Source organism: Elephas maximus, chromosome 10, assembly GCF_024166365.1.
Source record: "Elephas maximus indicus isolate mEleMax1 chromosome 10, mEleMax1 primary haplotype, whole genome shotgun sequence".
NCBI lineage: Eukaryota > Metazoa > Chordata > Mammalia > Proboscidea > Elephantidae > Elephas > Elephas maximus.
Window position 1 is genome coordinate 105,340,018 of NC_064828.1, and position 17,539 is coordinate 105,357,556.

Genomic DNA, 17,539 nt, shown 5'->3' on the forward strand with positions numbered 1-17,539 from the left:
AGACACTCTGTGATAAGCTGTTTCCCACACTGCATCAAAATACAAATGCCTATGCAATGTTGAAGGTACACATGATAGCCCTGAAGAAAATTATGGACCAGGTGACATTTGTTTTATTTGTCCTTCCTCATTTGCCCCCACCTGATGGCTCCTCCTCAATTTAAGGATTGCTTCCTCCCACATAAGAGTAGAGGATCTGCTTTCAGTCACAACTATTTATGAAGTATTGCTTGATATGAATGAGAACCAAGTATACTCCCATTTTGTTGTTGTGTGCTGTTGAGTCAATTCCAACTCACAGTGACCCCATTTGACAGGGTAGAACTGCTCCATAGGGCTTCCTAAGCTATAATCTTTACGGGAGCAGATCACCAGGTCTTTTCTCCTATGGAGCCGCTGGTGGGTTCTAAATGCTGGCCCTGTGGTTAGCAGCCAAGCTCTTAACCATTGTCCCACCAGGGCTACTTAGTACTCCCATTAAAAAAAAAAAAAGCTCAAACCCATTGCCATAGAGTTGATTCCGACTCATAGCGGCCTTATAGGACAGAGTAAAACTGCTCCATAGGGTTTCCAAGGAGTGGCTGATAGATTTGAACTGCCAAACCTTTTGGTTAGCAGCCACGTATCTGTAACAGTGGAATGAAAGATGTTCTTCCCTGAAAAACAAGTGGGGTATTGGGCATGTAGTTAGGAGATATTAGGGGACAAGGGAAGGTGCTGAGTGGAAAGAGGGTGACTTTGCTTTGGCTTTTGATGCTTCCTGTGTTGTTTAATATTTTGCCCATAGAATCCTCCAAAATTGCAAAACAAAGATTGAATTTTTTCTTCAGTTCTTTCAGTTTGAGAAATGCCAAGCGTGTTCTTCCCTTTTGGTTTTCTAACTCCAGGTGTTTGAACATTTCATTATAATACTTTACTTTGTTTCTCAATCTGCCCTTTGAAATCTTCTGTTCAGCTCTTTTACTTCATCATTTCTTCCTTTTTTTTTTTTTTTTTTGCTTTAGCTTCTCTAAGTTCAAGAGCAAGTTTGAGAGTTTCTTCTGACATCTGGTTTGGTTTTTTTCTTTCTTTTTTTGTCTTTTTAATGATCTTTTGCTTTCTTTTTGTATGATGTCCTTGATGTCATCCCACAATTCATCTGGTCTTTGGTCATTAGTGTTCAATGAGTCAAATCTATTCTTGAGATGGTCTCCAAATTCAAGTGGGATATACTCAGAGTCATATTTTGGCTTTCGTGGACTTGTTTTAATTTTCTTCAACTTCAACTTGAACTTGCATATGAGCATTTGATGGTCTGTTCTGCAGTTGGTCCCTGCCATTGGTCTGACTGATGATACTGAGCTTCTCCATGTTCTCTTTCCACAGATGTAGTCAATTTGATTCCTGTGCATTTCATCTGGCGAGGTCCATGTGTTAGTTGCCATTTGTGTTGTTGCAAAAAGATATTGCAACGAAGAAGTATCATGATGGTCTTGCAAAATTCTATCATGTGATCTCCAGCATCACTTCTATCACGAAAGCCATATTTTCCAATTACCAATTCTTCTTCTTTGTTTCCAACTTTTGCATTCCAATTACCAGTAATTACCAATGCATCCTGATTGCATGTTTGATCAATTTCAGACTGCAGACGTTGATAAACATCTTCAATTTCCTCATCTTTTGTCTTAGTGGTTGGTGCATAAATTTGAATAACAGTCGTATTAACTGGTTTTCCTTGTAGGCGTATGGATATTATCCTACTACTGACACCACTATACTTCAGGATAGATCTTGATTAGGTTACATTTTGTGGCAAAAGTGATGAGCTCTCACTCCTATTATTATATTTCATTATATAAGAAGATTTAGCAGACAGGAGAGATTCTCCTGCTAGCCTTGAGGAGGCAACCAGCCATGTGGTAAAAAGTCTGCTGAGAAGGCCATGTGGCAGGGAACTGCAGGCTGCCTCTAGCCAGTAGCCAGTAAGAAGCTAGGGCTCTTAGACATGTAAGCCAAGAGGAGATGAATTCTGCCAACCGTCTGAATCAGGTTAAACAAAATCCTTCCCTAGTCAAATCTCCAGATGAAAACTCAACCCAGCCAATACCTTAATTGCAGCCCTGTAAGACCCTAAGTAAAGAACTTAGCTAACTTGTGTCTGAACTCCTGAGCCATAGAAACTGTGAGATAATAAACACGCATTGTTTTAAGCCACTACATTTGTGATAATTTGTTATGCACCAATAGAGAACTAATAAGAGATCAAAACAATGATTTTATTTATCTCTAAGTTGAGACTGCCACCTCTCCTTCCTCTGAAGCAGCAGGAAAAGGAGGTTACTCTACTGGCTCAGATGGATTGATCCTGACTATGAAGGAGAAGTTCAGTTGCTATTATACAATGGAAGTAAGGTAGAGTGTGTATGGAATACAGGAGCTCCCCTACGGCATCTTTCAGTACTCCCATGTTCTGTGATGAAAGTCAATGGAGATTACCATAACCCAATTTAGGGAGAATAATTGCCTTTACAAATTAAGGATATTCTCTCATGAAAGCTGGAGGACAAAAGGTGAGATATCAGCCATTTTGGGATCTTGCAGATATAATCAAAGTAGAACTTTGAATAGATTCATTCTGGTTCAAACCCCTGCTGACAATTTGCATTTCCACGTTAGATATACTGAATCAGAATCTACATTTTAACAAGATCTCTAGGTGATTCTTATGTATAATAAATTTTGAGAACCACTGCTCTACTAGTGGTTCTCAGAATTAGTCCCTAAACAGCAGTATTAGCATTGCCTGGGAACTTGTTAGAAATACAAGTTCTCAGCAGGAGTTCAAACTGGAACTAACCATGTAGAAGCTCTGAATCAAAGACCTCTGCATTTAAATTATGGTGTTGGCAAAGAATATTGAATATACCATGCACTGCCTGAAAAGGGAACACATTTATCCTGAAGAAGTACAGCCAGAATGCTCCTTAGAAGCAAGGATGGTGAAACTTCATCTTACATGCTTTGGACATGTTATCAGGAGGGACCAGTCCCTGGAGAAGGACACCATGCTTGGTAAAGGTAGAGGGTCAGCAAAAAAGAGGAAGACCCTCAATGAGATGGATTGACACAGTGGCTGCAACAATGGGTTCAAACATAACAATGATTGTGAGGATGGTGCAGGATCAGGGAAAAATTACTAGGCCTCTCTAACCCCCAGTTTTTTTTAATCTGAAAAAATGAGCATAATGCTACTTAATCTCACCCAGTGTATGAGTACCTGTGTGTATGTGGGTGGGTGGGAGTGTGTATACATATATAAACACTTTTACTTTCCCTTACATAAATAGTAACTTACTGCACACCTTGTTATGATCCACACTTTTGAACTTAACAGTACATCTTAGATCTTCCCTTATAACTGCCCTATTCTTCTTTCATGGCTGCCTATTATTCATTGTACAGATGTAACATAATTTATATAGCCAGTCACCTATTGATAGGCATATCAGTCATTTCCAATCTTTTGTTATTATAAAGACTATTTGTATTCTTGTCCATATGTCAGTTCACGCTTGTGTAAGTACAGCTGTAAGATAAATTTGTAGGAAGAAAATTGCCGTGTTAAAGGAAATATGCATTTAAAATTTTGATCAAAACCCATTACTGTCGAGTCTAATTCCAATTTACAGTGACCCTAGAGAAAAGAGTAGAACTGCTCCAGAGGGATCCCAAGGCTGTAATCTGTAACTGAAACAGTGGCTGCAACAAGGGGCTCAAGCATAGCTACGATTGTGAGGATGGCACAGGACCAGGAAGTGTTTCATTCTGTTGTATGTAGGGTCACTATGAGTTGGAACCAACTGGACAGCACCTAACAACAATGACAATCTTTACAGAAGCACTGCCACATCTCTTTCCTGTGGAGAGACTGGTTGGTTCAAACTGCCAACCTTTCGGTTAGCAGCTAAGCACTTAACCACTGTGCCACTACAGCTCCTTAAAATTTTGATAGATGATACTTGTTATAGATTGAATTGTGTCCCCCTAAAATATGTGTTATATCGTAACCTCTATGCCTGTGGTTATAATCCCTTTTGGGAATGGGTTTTCTTGTTATGTTAGTGAGACAGGATTAGTGTAGGGTATGTTTTAAATCAATCTCTTTTGAGATATAAAAGAGATTAAACAAGGTAAGTGAGAGCAACAGACATGGAAGAAGAGAAATGCCAAGGCACATGAAGACGGCCCAGGAGCAGAAGCTCGAAAGAGACAAGGACCTTCTCCCAGAGCTGACAGGGACAGACAGCCTTCCTCTAGAGCCAGCGCCCTGAATTTGGACTTATAATCTCCTAAACTGTGAGAAAATAAATTTCTGTTTATTAAAACCACCCACTTGTGGTATTTCCGTTATAGCAGCACTATATAACTAAGACAATACCAAATTACCCATCCCTCCTGTCGCTATGAGTGGAAATCAACTAGGCAGCAAAGGGTATATGATGTACTGTTGTAGAACTTTACAGTCCCACCATCTATATCAGAAAGTGCCACTTCCCCCACACTCTCACCAACAAAGTACTATTATGTTGTGAAAATATGTGTCATTAAATTTTTATTGATCACGGTACATACTTTCTTTTCTTTGAATTGTTTATTCATAGGTTTTGCCTATTTCTCTGTAAGTTCTTGATCTTTTTCTTATTGATCTGTAGACATTTTTATTTGTAAATTAGTCCTTTGTGAGGTCAATTACAAAAAAATAAAAAATTCCTCATCTTTTCTTTGTCTTTGAGTTTTTTTAATAGTGATAGAAATTTTCTGTAGTTGAATGGGTTTTCTCTTTCATCTGGTAATTTATGGTTTAATTTTTTGATGTAAAATCTTTGATTCATCTGGAAATCATTTTGGTAAAATCTGTAATCTGAACTTTTTTTTTCCCATATGGCTACCAGTTGTCTCAACGCCATTTACTAAATAATCCATTTTTTCTCCCCTGTTTTGAAATAACACCTTCATTTATTTGCTGTGTATATTCGGTCTGTTTTGGGATGATCTAGTCTGTTCCACTGAATTGTTGATTCACTTCTGTGCTAGTACCTCATTTTAATTATTATAGAATATATTTTTATATCTACTACAGTTAATACTCTTTTACTACCCTCCTCTTTTTAGAATGTTCCTGGTAATTCTTACTTTTTTTGTTTGTCCATATGATTTTAAATAATCGTCTTCTCTCATTTGAAATAAAAACAAAAATACCCTGTTGGGGTCAGCTGGATTAATTTAAAGAGAATTGACATTATGATAATGTGGCATTTTCCTCTTCAAATGTGGCAACATTAGACTCTGTTAATAAGGAGCCTTGCGATCTTAAGTAAATCATAGCCATATGGAAAATGAGCAAATAAAACTAGATGATTGCCTTGGTCTTCTCTCTAACATTCATGTTGTCTCAAGGAAGTGGTTCTGAACCGGGGTGGTTTTGTACCCTGTGGAACATTTGACAATATTTGGAGACATTTTGGGCTGTCATAACTGGGGGAGAGGGTGCTATTGGCATCTCACAAGGACAGGCCAGGGATGCTGCTAAACCTCCTGCAATGCATGAGAAAGCCATCCTTTCTTAGAGATACAGTTACACATAAGCCGAAGAAATTACTGATGGTTAGAGTTATTAAACACAGCAATGTGTTATTGAAGAAGACTAACATATTCTCTAAAAACCTTAAAAAATAACATAGACTATAGATGCCTTTCTGTATAAGATTTGGAAGGACCTATTCTAACTGGATCTGGAAATGTTATGTGGGAGAACTAAGCACCTAACCAAGGAGCTAAAGACAGGGAGGAGAACAGGGGCCTAGATCTTAGCAGGTTTGACATTATTCTGAAAAATCAACTCTCATCCATATGTTGGGATTCAAATATTCTAATGTCACATGAATAAATCTGGATTCATAAGGAAATACGTCATACACTTAAATTTTTTATCAACTCAGATAAGCTAACTATAAAGAGTTTTCTCTTACCCTTACCTGCATGTCATTTGGGGAAACCTTTTAGCAATCAGACCACAGAAAAGAATAATCTTGTTGAGTGTGTTATGAGCTGATCAGAATATATGTCTAGATACACCTCTCCTCCAGCAATCCCCCAAGAAATTTCTCTTACATGTGTATTAACCTACAGATACAACTTTGGAGGCCAGTTTTCCCCATCTAAGATTGTACAGAAGCTAAAACAAGCAAAAAAAAAGTTTCCCCAAATCACATGCAGGTAAGGGTAAGAGAAAACTAATTATTTTATAGCTAACTTATCTGAGTTTATAAGAAAATTTAAGTGTATCACATATTTGCTTATGAATCCGGGTTTATTTATGTGGCAAGAGCTAAGATGATACCATACTTAACTTGGACATCACATTCTTATTGGACAAAACCTGTCACACCCTTTTTAAACAAAGAGTTGGCAATAAAATCCAGCATATTGTGTAACTAGTCAATATTACATATTGCTCAGAAAACTCTACACTCCCAACAGGAAATTCCGGGAATAAAAGGGTTTCTGAGTTTTATTATCAGTCAGGTGTCCTATCCCCGTAACCGTAATATAGGTAGGCCAAAATGAAAACATTCATTCCTGGATTATTGATTTCCCTGAAAGTGATTCAAGAACCAACTTAAGATTTTTGAATTTGGTCTGATGTAATTAATTCTCTCTCACGTTTGGTATTAATATATTAAACCGTGCATCAGATAATCCCCTGAGGTGCTTAAAACTTTGAAAGACCAGCTGCTGTCACTTGAAAGTTAGGTGGCATCTGAGATGGAGCTCAAGGTTTTCGCCTGAGTAACTTGCCTGAGATGGATGCACTGACTGAGCAGAGGGCATGTATCCTGTTCTTCACCCAAGTCTTGCCCATCAGGAATCAGGCAGAAGGAGGCATAGTCTCTCTCTGATATCTTTGGTAGATTTACTTATTAAGAAAAGAGCCTAGATGCAGTCTACCACAACTATTATGACAAGGCACCTCAACTATCTGCTGCCAAGTGACAAATCAGTAAGTGAAGAGTTTTGACTTTTCAGATCCAAGGTCTCAAAGCTGAGTACTTACTTGCTGTCATTAATACAACTACCAGCAGCAAAGCAAACAGTTTAAGCTATAATTCACATTGCTTATGTTACTAAGTGAAAAGAAATTTTTACCCGAGTAATTTTTTTACCCATATTATCGTGTCTTTCACCCCACAGTACACTCTACATCATCAAATGGAATAGAATCAACATTTATCGAGATTCTACTCCAAAGTTTCCAATATGTCTAAGTAAAATGCCTTTATTCTTGAAGAGGAGAGGGCAACGGAAGGCACTGATTCAAATGAAGGTTATTTTACTGCCACTTGTAGTATTTTAAAAAATAATTTTTAAAAAGTTTCCCTTTTTTTCTTCACAGTGTGATGTGTCAGTCTTTATGCGACTTAGGAACAACAAAAAGACCAAGAACAGCTCCTAGCAGCAGGCAGTGGAGCAATGTCCTTACCTTGGCTGCTTGAAGTACTTCATCAATAGCTAAAAAGAAAAAAAGAAACTGCTGTAGAGTCGATTTGACTCATAGGAACCCTATAGGTCAGAGTAGAACTGCCCCAAAGTGTTTCTAAAAAGCAGCAAGTGGATTCGAACTGCCGACCTTTTGGTTGGTAGCTGAGCACTTAACCACTGAGCCACCAGGACTCCTCATCAATAGCTAGGGTAAGGATATAATCAAAGTGATTATTAAAGTATAGATTACACAGAGACGTATGTCTATTACTTGGGTAATAACTGATATCTCATTATTTCATCTTCTTCAGTTGAAATTGGCAGTGATTTATGGTATAAAAAGAGTCCTGGTGGCACAGTGGCTAAGTGTTTGGCTGCTAACTGAAAGGTTGGTAGTTTGAACTTACCAGCCGCTCTGAGGGAGAAAGATGTGGCAATTTGTTTCTGTAAAGCTTTACAGCCTTGGAAACCCTACGGGGCAGTTCTATAGGGTGATATGGGGTCACTATGAGTCGGAATCAACTCGAAGACAATGGGTATGGTTTGTTTTTTTCTGGTTAGGTTATAAGGTTGTTACATATTCTAAAATGATTTTAACCAACATACTGTATTTAATACAATATCTGGAGATACAACAGGTACTTGGTTTCTGTTGAGTCAAAGCTCACTAGACTACACATCAGGAAACATGAATTTTAGTCTCAGCTGACACTACTTAGCTGATGGACTTATGCAAGCTGTTTACTTTGGGCTCTAGTTTTTTACTATAAAATGTCCACTCTGACTGTGAGGTTCTATGATTTTTAAGATCAATCAGATGTGCTAAATAACTAATAAAATTTGAAAATAGTAGTTACAATGCAAAAATCTAAACTTCATATCAAATACCATCAACTACTGAAAAACAGAGTGGAAGAGGAGGAAGGAAATTGGCCTAACAATAGTTTTATATTGACAAAAGCTTAGTGGTTTAATTGCAAGGACCAAGAGTGATAAGGCTAGGATGGAAATTAATAATATATCAGGTCACTTTAATAGAAGTATAGCAGCCAACCACAGAAGAGAGCAATCTCGCTGCATGTGTTATGAGGTCAGATCACATCTAAAACACTCAATATATTGGCAAACCAGAAGGACCACAATTTCTTAATTTTATAAAATAAGCTGTTTCTAATGTTTCTTCAGAAACTAAATTGGCATGACCCTGACAATATTTAATTCAGGTACCTGGAGGCCTTCACTCAAACTTGGGGTGGGATGAGATATGGGAAGATTTTCTGAAGGAGGTGGCTGATTCTAAGCTGAGCCCTCACAATAAGTAGAAATTAGGTAGGTGAAGTGGGGAAAGACGAGGAGAAAGAAAGAGCAGTCAGAAAAGTGTTTTAGGCAGTGGAGACAGCTTGAGCAGAGCCCCAAAAGGCAAGACCGCATGGGTGAAGCTCACATATAAGCCCCAAGACCAAGCTAATTATACCAGGTATTGAGATTTTATCCGAGTCTCTCTCTCACTCTGTATCCTGAGAAAAGGAGAAATAAGCATTCCCAAAGAACAGGGATTTACATATCATCAAATCACTTCTCTTTTTCTCAAGACAGTAAATCTCTTATTTTAAGAGACTTCTGGCATGGAATTAATCTCTCTTAGGTCATGTTAACTCTTGCTACTTGAACCAAATTCAGTTTGGAAGACTGCCAACCATTACTGGTCATTCAGTTACACAGAAATCAGCTGAGCACTTCTTCCCACCACTTTCTTATAGACATGTGGAATAAATGGGAAATTAAACATTTTAAACGACTCACACAGCTTAAGGTTCATTAATGCATATCACCTGAATTATCGATTTAAGTATAAAGTTGAAAAAAAAATACAAAAATACTGTCTTCTCTGGACCCTACATACAATGGGTACTCATACATTGGTTGCTTTGAAAGCTACATTTAGCCTGGATTAATTTTATGTCACTTATCCATGTAGGATAAATCATTTCTCTTGTGTTTCTAATTTTCCTTTGGTAAGGACATGAAATTAAGCTCTTCAAATGGACATGATTGCACTTAATGACCAAATGGCTTGGTGGTAGTTCTTATTTTTTTCTCCATACTTGGAAACTAGAACTTTAATGTCTGTTATTTGTTTCCTCACTATCATTGCCAGCCCTGTGACAAAAGTATTTGAAATCTTAACAGACACAGCCTTTTCCATATATGTAAACATCCAGCTGTTTTTTATTTTACCTAAACATCCCTCCCCCCCAAAACACACACACACACACACACACACAATTGATGGTTTTTGCCATTATAACCATATCCTAGAGACAGTAAGCAGAAACTGTAATCTCAGATTAAATTAAATTTCTCAGTAGCTTTGACTCTAAGAGTTTGTAACTTCATTTAGCAAGCACTGTAATATGCTAAACTGATGAAGATTATCATTGTGCCATGTGGATGATAAATTGCTTTTAGGTAACTTCTCAGCACCACCACCCCCATAAAGGGAGAAAAACAGCACTGAGTGAAGGAATCTTTTTAAAATTTAAAGCATTATGAATCTCCTAATGAAGAAACTCTGCCTCTGAAACTTGTAGAAAACACTGTGACAGAACAGGGAATCTCTGTAAATCTTTAAAATATCATATACCAATATAAGGCTACATTTCTTTCATAACAACTATACATCCTACTTGGAATGAAAAATCTGTTTCTTATAATTTTCTTCCTAAGGAAGAAAAATGAGAAAACATTGTCACTTCCAGACAAGTAAATTCAGATGCTAGATTAGATCAAAAATGTATGTATAACACTTTCAAATGACACTGCAATAAAAATGAAAATCTTGCTAGAGAGTGTGGTGAGGAGCACCTAAAGACAGAAACAGTTATTTTATATTTGGAAAGTAGACCACTACTATTTAGTAACTCTAAACTCCAGTCTTCCAAGTCCCAAGGTGATATATTCTTGGCATGAAGATTCATGTAACCATGATGATGACCTGAGATATTCTTTGATAAGGGGGAGAGGTATTCTGTACTGATAATTTCTCTTCATAATTTTCACTTCCTTGTAGGATGAACCACAATATAAACCCTGTCTAGTTTCCTTACCCCTTATATGACTGTGTCATATTCTATTTCATATTGCATATGGTACTTAAAGATACTTAGCTAATATGGTAGTAAAAGATTTAAAAAAAAAAAAAAAAGTAGTTTCCCAGAAGTTAAGTGAAGAAAAGTATTTTAAAAAGGAGAGAGTAATCAACCGTATCAAATACTTCAAATGCTACCTATAGGTCAGAAACTACAAACGTAGAGGCTTCAGACATGCATTTATTATTACCTAAGAGGTTTTTTTTTTAAGAGTGGAGAAGTTTCCCCAACTGTACTTCAGGTGACCTGGGCATAACGTCCGGGAGACATCATAAAATGTGACACTTCAGATGATCTGGGCATAACGTCCGGGAGACATCATAAAATATGATTACAACTCAGCAAGCCAAAACTTCATCAGTTAAATGATAACTTGCCTGTCTCTGTAAGTAGGTGGGTTGGTTACGGTTAGAATAAAATATAGAAAAGGGAAGGTTAAAGCGACAGACTAACCAGGTGAGTCCTATAGTCTCCAGGAGAAAGAGCTGAAATCTGAGCATCAGGGCTGTAAGGACCTTTGGCGGCCTCCTGTTCTGGGGTGGGATGTTATGCAACACACATGTAATTATCATAAGCCAAATCCTACAACTTACCGTGATTTTCTTGACCCTTGTGTCACCATTTCCCTGTAAGAGCCCACTATGGTTAGGCATCCTGAAGAGTAAATTTCCTTGGTTTACTTTTTGCTCTTTCTGTTGCCTTGCCCATATGCTTCAAAAAAAACAAGAGACCTTTAAGAAGAAAGAATGACATGTTTTCAGAAAAGACTCAAGTACTTTTGCAGTGTCCCAGAGAAGAAACTGTATTTAGTTAATAAACAACCTATTTGAACATTTAAAAGAAAGTTTCTGATCTCTTTTGCCTTTCTAAGAATTCCCTTCCAGCCTTAAAGATAGGAAAGGATTGACATATGTGACTAAATTGGGGAATATAAATATGAATACACACAGACATACACGAAGAGAAAGAAAATGCAAAAAAAAAAAAAAAAAGAACATATTTTCTCTCCAGCTTTCTCAGATATACTGAAAATATTCTCAAAACACAAAACAAAAAACACAACCCCCATTCAGGATGACTTTGCAAAGATGTCCATTGTCTTTTTTGCCTGAAGTCAATAAAAACAAAATAGCATCTAAAAAAAATGAACCTCATCTCTACCGTCTTTTAAAACCAGGAAACTCAAATAAGTAACTCAGAAAGTGGGTTATTCTCTTAGGTTTTGATTTGTAAGTGGGTTATTCTCTTAGGTTTCTGGGGTGACCAATCAGGTAGGTGACAGTGCCTTTTACTTAAATAGTGTCTTAGTTACCAAGTGCAGCTGTAACACAAAAACCACAAGTGGGTGGCTTCAGATAACAGAAATTTATTGTCTCATAGTTTTGGAGGCTAGAAGTCTAAATCAGGGTATTGACAAGGTCCTTCCTTGTCAGCAAAAAACAAACAAACGAACTTACTGCTGTCAAGTAGATTCCAACTCACAACGATCTTATAGGACAGAGTACGACTGCCCCAAAGGGTTTCCAAGGAGAAGCTGGTGGATTCACACCACCAACATTTTGGTTAGCAGCCAAGCTGTTAACTACTGTGCCACCAGGGCTCCTCCTTGTCAGTAGTCCTGAGCATGCTTTGGCATTCCTTGGCTTGTAGACAGTTCCCTGACATGGTCTTTCTCCCTGTGTGTCTGTCTTCCCCTGTGTTTCTCTCCCTGTCTACTTTCCCTCTTTATAAAAGACCACTCAGAAAGGATTAGATTTAGGAGCCACCCTGCTCTGGTATGACCTCATCAATGTAACCAAAGAAAAATTTCTATTTCCAAACAGGGTCACATACATGGGTATAGGGGTTAGGGTTTCAACATCTTTTTTGGGTACAAAATTCAATCCTTAACAGATGCAGAACAGTGGAGACCAGATTTGTGGCAGAGATTGGATATCAAAAGTTTGGTTTAAGACATGTTCAAAAAGAGATGTCCACATTAGCTATATGATACTAGAACTCACAAGCAAGGTTTGCATAGAGATAGAAATTTGGCAGCCTTTAGTCTGTAGATGGTATTTGAAGCCATGAGAATGGAAGAGATTGCCTAGATAGAGTAGGAGAAGAGGGTCTAGTACCAAGCCTTAAAGAACTCTCAGCTTTTAAAGAAAGATCAGGTGCATGAGGATGAGCCGACAGAGAAGAAGGAGCTAGGCAGGTAACAAGAAAACAAGCAGAGTGTAATAACAGGAAAGGTGGTAGAAGGACAGTTTCAAGGAAGAGGAAGAGATACATTGTTTAGAAAGTTGATGAGTAATAAAGAAGGAAAAAAATATATACCTGATGAGTTTATCAGGACTTCAACATGAGTTTTAGCGAGTGGTGGAAATGGAAACCTGGAGAGGGCTAAGAATGGTTAGCAAGAGGTAGGAAAGTGTAGATATCAGCTGTGAACAGATTTGTTGAGAAGTTACCTATGAAGGGGAAATGAGGTAAGGCAGAAACTAGAACAGGATGAGCAGTCTTAGGAATTGTTTTTTTAAAGAAGAAAATGGTTCTCAGAGGGGTCTGTTGCCGTTGTGTGCTGTCGAGTAGATTCTGACTCATAGTGACTCCATAGGACTAAGTAGAACTGCCCCACAGGGGTTACCAAGGAGAGGCTGGTGGATTCGAACTGCCAACCTTTTGGTTAAGCAGCCTGAACTCTTAACCACTTCACCACCAAGACTCCTAGAGGGGTCTAGGTAACATAAACAAAGGACGCTATGCCTGAAAAACTGACCCTCTTATTCACTGAGTTAATTACACTTAAATTCTTAGCAATTACACAGGAATTTGTTCGGATTGTTTTATACCAGTTAATAATGCCTGTTGAGCAAGGAGACATGAAGGCTACTCTCAGGAATAGTCAGGTGAGAGAAGGAAAGTTAGAAAATAATAAAAACTCCTATGAGAAAGGTAAAGAGAACTTCTAGTGCCAAGGGGAATCTTCACTCGCCACATGTAGAATGGCCTGTAATAGTTCCTGAGGGGAACTTTGAAGACCTGGAAGGACACATTTCTATTGAGAGCATGCTGCATTGTCTTTATGTAATGTTTGTAGTTGCCTTTATGCATTGCTTTATGTAATGTTTCTGTACGTTCCTTTGCCAGTACAGAAACATTAGCCACAAAATTGTGACTGTTGCCTATACAAAGAAAACTACAAGACACTACTGCAAAAAACAAAAAGAAGCCTACATAAGTGGAAAAACATACCTTGCTCATGGATAACAAAAAAACCCACTGCCGTTGGGTCGATTCCGACTCATAGCGACCCTATAGGAAGACTTAATGTTTTAAAAATATCTATTCTACCAAATGCAATTTCGATCCAGAATCCAATGACATTTTTTAATGAGATGGAGAAACAAATCACCAACTTCTTATGGAAAGGAAAGAGGTCCTGGATAAGTAAAGCATTACTGAAAAAGAAGAACAAAGTGCGAGGCCTCACACTACCTGATTTTAGAACCTATTATACTGCCACAGTAGTCAAAACAGCATGGTACTGGTACAACAACAGACACATAGGCCAATGGAACAGAATTGAGAATTCAGACATAAATCCATCCACATATGAGCAGCCAATATTTGACAAAGGCCCAAAGTCAGTTAAATAGGGAAAAGACAGTCTCTTTAACAAATGGTGCTGGCATAACTGGATATCCATCTGCAAAAAAATGAAACAAGACCCATACCTCACACCATGCACAAAAACTAACTCAAAATGGATCAAAGACCTAAATATAAAATATAAAGATCATGGAAGAAAAAAATAGGGACAACGCTAGGAGCCTTCATACATGGCATAAACAGTATATAAAACATTACTAACAATCCACAAACATCAGAAGAGAAACTGGATAACTGGGAACTCCTAAAAATCAAACACCTATACTCATCCAAAGAATTCACCAAAAGAGTAAAACGTTACTTACAGACTGGGAAGAAGCTTTTAGCTATGACATTTCCAACCAGCATCTGATCTCTAAAATCTACATGATACTGCAAAAACTCAACAACAAAAAGACAAATAACCCAATTAAAAAATGGGCAAAGAATATGAACAGACACTTCACTAAAGAAGACATTCAGGTAGCTAACAGATACATGAGGAAATGCTCACGATCATTAGCCATTAGAGAAATGCAAATCAAAACTACAATGAGATTCGGTTTCACTCCAAGGCTGGCATTAATCCAAAAAACACAAAATAATAAATGTTGGAGAGGTTGTGGAGAGACTGGAACACTTTTACACTGCTGGTGGGAATGTAAAATGGTACAACCACTGTGGAAATTGATTTGGTGCTTCCTGAAAAAGCTAGAAATAGAACTACCAAAAGATCCAGCAATCCCACTCCTTGGAATATATATTAGAGAAATAGGAGCCTTTACACAGATATATGCACACCCATGTTCACTGCAGCACTGTTTACAATAGCAAAAAAGATGGAAGCAACCAAGGTGCCCATGAACAGATGACTGGATAAATTACGGTATATTCACACAGTGGAATACTACGCATCGATAAAGAACAATGATGAATCCGTGAAACATTTTATAACATGGAGGTATCTGGAAGGCATTATGCTGAGTAAAATTCGTGAGTTGCAAAAGGACAAATATTGTATGAGACCACTATTATAAGAACTGAAGAAATAGTTTAAACATAGAAGAAAATATTATTTGATAGTTATGAGAGTGGGGAGGGAGGGAGGGAGGGAGGGAGGGGGTATTCACTAATTAGATAATAGACAAGAACTATTTTAGGTGAAGGGAAAGACAACACACAATAAAGAAGCAGTCAGCACAACTGGACTGAACTAAAAGCAAAGAAGTTTTCCGAACAAACTGAATGCTTCCAAGGCCAGCATAGCAGAGGCGGGGGTTTGGGGGCCATGGTTTCGGGGAACATCTAGGTCAACTGGCACAATGAAATCTATTAAGAAAACATTCTGCATCCCACTTTGGAGAGTGGCATCTGGGATCTTAAACACTAACAGACGGCTATCTAGGATGTATCAATTGGTCTCAACCCCCCTGGAGCAAAGAGAATGAACACCAAAGACACAAGGTAATTATGAGCCCAAGAGACAGAAAGGGCCACATAAATCAGAGACTACATCAGCCAGAGACCAGAAGAAGTAGACGGTGCCTGGCTACAGCCGACGACTGCCCTGACAGGGAACACAACAGAGAACCCCTGAGGGAGCAGGAGAACAGTGGGATGCAGACCTCGAATTCTCATAAAAAGACCAGACTTAATGGTCTGACTGAGACTAGAAGGACGCGGGAAGGTCATGGTCCCCAGACCTTTTGTTAGCTCAAGACAGGAACCATTCCTAAAGTCAACTCTTCAGACAGGGATTGGACTGGACTATAGGATAGAAAATGATACTGGTGAGGAGTGAGCTTCTTGGATCAAGTAGACATATGAGACTATGTGGGCAGCTCCTGTCTAGAGGGGAGATGAGGAGGCAGAGGGGGACAGAAGCTGGCTGACTGGACACAGAAACAGAGGGTAGAGAGAAGGAATGTGCTGTCTCATTGGGGGAGAGCAACTAGGAGTATATAGCAAGGTGTATATAAATTTTTTTATGAGAGACTGTCTTGATTTGTAAACTTTCACTTAAAGCACAATAAAAATTAAAAAAAAATTGTGTGTTGGTTTCTATCATCAACAACATGTTTTGGAATAGCCGTGTACCAGGAAAGTTTGAATGATAGAACATTTTGGGACAACCGTGCACTAGGGAGGTTTGAATGATGATAGGAAGAACCCAATAGAGAAGAAAATGATCAAGCAATAGGAGAGAACAGGAATAAGAAATGGAATGAGATCCTTGAAAAAGTAAGAGAGCCTTGGATACATAATTCACAACGTTGCACTAGCTTTCTAATCTGTTGGAGGAGAGGATGGATATGGGTAAAGATAAGTTTGTTGATATGGTGGTGGGAAGTTAAAGGAATGTCTGAATGTTTTCTTCGTGAAGCATGAAACAAGATCTATTAAGAGTAAAAAAGAAGTACAGCCAGAGCGCTCCTTAGAAGTAAGGATGGCAAGACTTCGTCTCACGTACTTTGGACGTGTTATCAGGAGCGATCAGTCCCTGGAGAAGGATATCATGCTTGGTAAAGTGAGGGTCAGTGAAAAAGAGGAAGATCCTCAATGAGACAGACTGACACAGTGCCCACAACGATGGGCTCAAGTGTTAACGACAATTGTGAGAATGGCACAGGATTGGGCAGTGTTTTGTTCTGTTGTATGCAGGGTTGCTATGAATTGGAACTGACTCAATGGCACCTAACAACAACAACAAGAGTAAAGAAAGGAGCAGGTAGATTAAAGGATGGAAGAGTGGAAGGAAGTATCAACTGGTTATCTCAGTGAACCAGCTGACAAAAAAAATGGAGTAAGATTGTTATTTACAGAGAGTTGGTGATTATGAATTAAAAGTGCTACCAATCTGCTTGGTTATGAGTTTCAGGTCAGGGATCTACCAATCCTAATTCCTTCAACTGAATTTAATTATTTCTTTATTTAAGTCTCTAAAGCATTTTGTCCATACCTTAAATATTAGTTTATACTACAATCCTGCTTTATACTATTTTATTTCTCTACGAAAATATATATGTCCATAGTAAAGAGTGATGGCTTATTCATCCCATTATCCCTGGAACCACCTAGGACAGTTCTTCTCATGAAGTACTGAATAATTTTTTTTTTTTTTGCATTTAATTATGTTATCAGGGTCGCTATGAGTCAGAACTGACTGGATGGCATCTAACAACAACATTAAATATATGAAATAACTCATTTAAAATATTTATCTTCAAGACCCCATA

The 17,539-nt window shown here is 38.1% G+C and overlaps 1 protein-coding gene across 1 annotated transcript in view; it reads right to left on the reverse strand.

Moving 5' to 3' along the window:
- CATSPERB (cation channel sperm associated auxiliary subunit beta) overlaps window positions 1–17,539 on the reverse strand; it is a 147,151-nt gene that overhangs the window by 124,174 nt on the left and 5,438 nt on the right. The window contains exon 2 of the mRNA XM_049897973.1: window positions 11,264–11,401. Coding sequence (XP_049753930.1) covers window positions 11,264–11,323 — 60 coding nt within the window. The 5' untranslated portion in view covers window positions 11,324–11,401. The remainder of the gene's footprint in view (window positions 1–11,263; window positions 11,402–17,539) is intronic.